Here is a 5070-nt window from a genome sequence, read left to right on the forward strand (position 1 = left end):
AGATGCCATTCTGTTTGCCTGTTGCAAGGTTTAAAGCCTAAAGCTGGGCTAGCATCATTTGGGGAGATACAACTTCCTTGTCAAAAGTCCCATCATGTTTACCGGTTTAAAGACTGGTACAATATTTTTTTTTGTCAGGGATGGAATGCTAACCCAAGAAGAAAGTAGCACACACACACACACACACACACACACACCCAACACAGAGATGATCTGAGGCAACCAACATATTATATTAACATGTAGCTCCCCAGTGCACCCAGCCTGAAAGAACTAGGCCAAAAGCAAACATAAAATTAAACTTAAAAACCTTAGGCATTTTGGAGCCTGCTGTAATAATTGCATGTGTGTATAATATCGTATTGAAACAAAATGTTAAAAATGAATTTCATTTAAAAAAATATTTCTGTCTTTTTCCTGTTGACCTCACACAAGTAAACAGTTAACTACAATAGTCTCAATATAATACTAATAATGAAGCAGGCTGGGCTCACTCTTTGGCAGCCTCTTCAGATGTTGTGTGATCTCTTTATTTTCTGTACCTGCACAGATAATGAAGAAACTGGTTCTCCTCAAAATGCTCAAGAGTCCAAACCGCAGAATCGAGTGGCTTTGTGAATTAGCGCACAAGTACAGGAAGATGTTAGCTGTGGATTCAGGTGCTGCGGATTCAGGCCCTTCCTGCTCTGGGTAAGTGACCATAGGTAGAGATCTGTGTGCATACATATGTTTATTTTGCTAGAATACAACAAACAGGGCCCTCTGAAAGTGTGTGTGACTATATGATCATAGAATCCTAGAACTGGAAGGGGTCTGTTATGGCTTGGTCTCTCCCACAAACGCGAGACGACTCTGGCTGTTAATTATTTCAGATTTATTGCTAAAACAACAAACTAGGATGGAGCTCCTCTACTCATGGTCCTCCCCAGAAGATGGAGTTGCCCGGACTCAGCTCCTCCCCCTCCCCCAGCACAGAAGCCCCCACCTTCTCTTTCGGTATCTTGGCCACTTTTGAGATCCTACGACAGGCATCAGCAAGGTTATCTGCCCATGGGCCGGATCATTCCCACAGATGTTGTCTGTGGGCCGGACAGGCGCAGCACGACACCGGAAATGGTGTCTCTGCATGTCCACATTGCTGAAAATCGCTTCTGCAGCTGCACAGATGCCGGAAATCGCACCTGCGCAGAAGCGATTTTCAGCGTCTGGGCATGCACAGACATGATTTCTGGCATCTGCGCAGGTGCCATTTCCGGCGCTGCTCAGCAAGTCCCCGCGCTGCGCTGTGCCAGTTTAGCACAGCACATGGGGGACTCGCCGAGCTGGCGGCTCGGTTCACGGGCAGCCCATGGGCCGGATAAACAGCCTCTGTGGGCCGTATCCAGCCCATGGGCCGGAGGTTGCCGACCTCTGTCCTACGAGATTTGGGAGAGAATGCTTCCTGCATTCCAACATCTGACTCACTATTGGAGCAGCCTGTCACTCTGGCCCTGTCTTTCGTCTCCCCTTTGTTCACAGCTCAGATTACAGCTGCTCTCACCCTCCTCTCTGCCTTCTGCTTTAAAGTGTTCTCTCTCTCTCTATGCCTGCTTCTTCTTCTCCTGTCAGCATCTGAGCTTCACTGACAGGGTCCCAAGGGTCATCCAGTCCAACCCTCTGCAATGCAAGAATCTCATATAAAGCATCCATGACAGGTGGCCATTGAACCTCTGCTTAAAAACCTCCAAGAAAGGAGAATCCACCACCTCCCAAAGGAGTTCATTCCACTGCCAAACAGCTCTTACAGTCAGAAAGTTTTTCCTGATGTTGAGCTGGAATCTCTTTTCTTCTAACTTGAATCCATTGGCTCTGGAGCAGGAGAAAACAAGGTTGCTCCATCTTCCATGTGGCAGGCATTTTTATATTGGAAGGTGGCTATGATATCTCCTCTCAGTCTCCTCTTTTCCAGCTCCTTCAACCATTTCTTATAAGTCTTGGTTTCCAGACCTTTGATCATCTTGGTTGCCCTTCTCTGCACACGTTCCAGCTTCTCCATATCCTTCTTAAACTATGGCACCCAGAACTGGGCACAATACTCCAGGTGTGGTGTCTGATCAAGGCAGAATAAAGTGGTACTATTACTTCCCTTGATCTGGACACTATACTTCTGTTGATGCAGCCTAGAATAACATTAGCTTTTTTTTTGCTGCTGTTGACTCACGTTAGGCTTGTGATCTACTAAGACCCCTAGATCATTTTCACATGTACTACAAACAAGCCAGGTGTCCCCCATCTTATATTTGTGCAGCTAGTTATTCCTGCCTGAGTGCAAAACCTGACATTTGTCTCTATTGAAATTATTGTTGTTAGTTTTGGCCCCGTTCTCCAATCTGTCAAGGTAATCTTGAATCATGATTTTGTCTTCTGCGGCATTAGCTACCCCTCTCAGTTTGGTGTCATCTGTCAATTCGATGATCATCCCCTTGATTTACCTGATATTGGGATATGGAATAATTCAATGTTGGGGAAAATTGGGTTCCAAATTCCTCTCAAGGTCACAGATTAACGGCACCATATTTTTTCGCTCCATAGGACGCACCTAGTTTTTAGAGTAGGAAAACAATAAAAAAAATATTTTGCTTTCTTGAATTGTCCTAGGCATAGCAGCCAACTCCTAGAGGCCTAGGTGCCTTTGCCCCCCATTAAATATTTGAGGAAGCTTCTTTTGAAAAGGGGGAAAGCTCCATTTTTTTAAGGGTCAGCTCAAAGTTGTGCAGCTTTTTTTGCAAATGGGAAAAGCCCTGTTTGGGGGGGGGAGGGGTCAGCTCACAGTTGTGCAGCTTTTTTTGCAAAGGGGGAAAGCTCCATTTTTTTAGGACCAGCTCAAAGTTGCTGAGTTTCCTTGCAAAGGGAAAAAATCCTGTTTTTATGGGGTTCAACTCACAGTTCTGCAGCTTCTCTAGCTTCTCTGCATTTCTACATTTTCCAGACAGATAATCTAATCAGCCAGTCACATGTCTCCCTCTGCAGACAACAATTGAGGCCTAAAGCAAGGGGCCGGGAGGGGCCGGGAAGGGAGCTTGCTGTCTTATCTCCCTCCCAGATCTCTTGCAATCAGCTGCTGAGCGGCTTCCTTTCTCTTTCCCTCTTGTTAGCCTTTAGCTCTTTCTTTTTCTTAAAATTCGGCTCCAGGGACCATGCATTCGCTCCATAAGACGCACAGACATCCCCTCTTACTTTTTAGGAGGAAAAAAGTGTGTCTTATGGAACGAAAAATACCGTATTTGTTTTGATGTTTTTGGGTGGGTGGATCAACTGCTGCTTTCTGCAGCTCCCCTCTTCCTTGCCCACTACTTCCTAAGTGCTTTTATTTATTTATTATTTCCAGCGTGCCCTGAAAGGAAAAACTATTCTTTTCTTTTCATCCCTCAGGTTTGTACAAAACTAGAAAACTGCACAAGCAAATTTACCATTGCCTATCTGTATACATTTCCACACTTCTTGGACGGTGATTTTTTAAAAAACAAAACAAAACCCAAAACCAAACAGAACAAGGTGCACATGCCAGTATTTCACTGGCATGACAAAATCAACAAACTATAAGGCAGGGAGAAACACAAAAGGGAATGTCTCCTGGTATGAATGGGAAAGGCCAAAATTGCTCCCCGTGCACAAATTTAAAATAGTTTAAATATTAAACTATTTGTTTAATTCTAAAGGGAGGGGGAGTGGATTAGGAGCGTCCTACAGCCAATCGGAAGCCGCACCAGAAGTTCGGCTTCTGAGACAAAGTTCTCAAACCAGAACACCTACTTCCGGGTTTGCAGCGTTTGAGTTCCAAGTTGTTTGTGAACTAAGCTGTTCAAAAACCAAGGTACGGCTGTATATGGAAGAAAAAACTAAAACAATGAAAATCCATAACAATGCTTCCATCCCGCTCATGTGACAGGGTGTGGATCCCCTCTGAGGAACCTCCAGCACCTAATGTCAGTGTGATTGATGAGCTAGCCATGGAAGTTGAGGAAGTTGCTCTAGACAAGGTAGCTGAGCCTAAATCGTCATCTCCAGAAGCGGCTTCTTCAGACCTGTATGAGGCGCTCTCCTTGAAAGGCCTGCCCCAGCGGATTCACATGCCTGCGCGCAGAGTGCTCTGTAGACCATCGAATTTGAGATGGGTCAAGCCGTGCTGCACACGATCATGTAGTGAGACTCTGGAGCATGTCGTCACCATCCCTTATTCAGAGTCTCAGAAGCGGCATCCAGTAAGCAATCAAAACTGCAATTGTTTTTGCCAGGGAGGTGGGAAGAGATAAAATTTGTGGGGTTTTGCCTCTGGGTCAATTGAGTGTATGCAATCGGGTCTCTCCTAAATACCAGATCTAAACCCAGATGCAGTCCTGCTTTGCCCTGAACAGATCTGCTGCATGGATCCAGAAACTGTAGGCAGAAGTTTAGGCAAGTGGGTTTAATTCAGCACAGAATTTAGGCTAATTAACAGCAGTTAGCCACTGCTGTAGTGTTAGAAGCTTCCATTCCATTCATAGTTTCCTGGGAACTCCATTGAGCCCAGTGGGACTTACTTCTGACTCCCCCTAGGCTTATCCTATGTGAGCTTTAACAAAGTATCCTCAGTCAGCTAAAATGCAACTTTTAGCCTCTAATTAAGTATCAAAACAATCTTGCAAAGAAGCATTACAGTTTAAACTGCTGGCCTGAAGTAGAAATATGATCAAAGAAAAGGAGATATGTATCTAGCCTTTGCTTCATAATTCTCCTCATCCTCTGACTTTTCACTGTGCTAAACTGTCACAAACTTGCAAGGTTCAGCATCTCCTCATTCAGTGGCCAGAGCAGAAGTGACCAGGGGGGGGGGGAATACCAGCTCACAATCCCCTCTCCTCCACTACTCTTGATAAATCAAGTTTAGGAAAGTTTAGGTCACAAGCCCAGGCAAGAAATCCACTAGCTATCTCCCTGAGCTGTGAGTTTGTGGTCATTTCCAGTAAACAGATTTCTGAAATGACATTGGCAATAGGAAGCAAGATTTTTCTTGCAGACACCATCTAAGGGAGCCCCCAACTGCACTTTAGA

At 45.0% G+C, this 5070-nt stretch overlaps 1 protein-coding gene across 1 annotated transcript; it reads left to right on the forward strand.

Annotated features, from left to right (window-relative positions):
• Nucleotides 1-577: 577 nt before the first annotated feature.
• Nucleotides 578-4292, forward strand: TP53TG5 (TP53 target 5). Its single transcript, XM_035122145.1, has 2 exons — nucleotides 578-690; nucleotides 3929-4292. Exons 1-2 carry the CDS (start codon nucleotides 578-580, stop codon nucleotides 4290-4292), a joined length of 477 nt encoding a protein of 158 aa, XP_034978036.1.
• The last annotated feature ends 778 nt before the right edge of the window (nucleotides 4293-5070 follow it).

This window comes from Zootoca vivipara, chromosome 7 (genome assembly GCF_963506605.1).
Source record: "Zootoca vivipara chromosome 7, rZooViv1.1, whole genome shotgun sequence".
Taxonomy (NCBI): Eukaryota; Metazoa; Chordata; class Lepidosauria; order Squamata; family Lacertidae; genus Zootoca; species Zootoca vivipara.

Bases quoted from the DNA above. Each gene is read 5' to 3' on its own strand.
- TP53TG5 (XM_035122145.1), top strand. From the start codon at position 578: ATGCTCAAGAGTCCAAACCGCAGAATCGAGTGGCTTTGTGAATTAGCG. The intron at 691-3,928 runs GTAAGTGACCAT...CTCATGTGACAG, and splicing joins TCAGGCCCTTCCTGCTCTGG to GGTGTGGATCCCCTCTGAGG.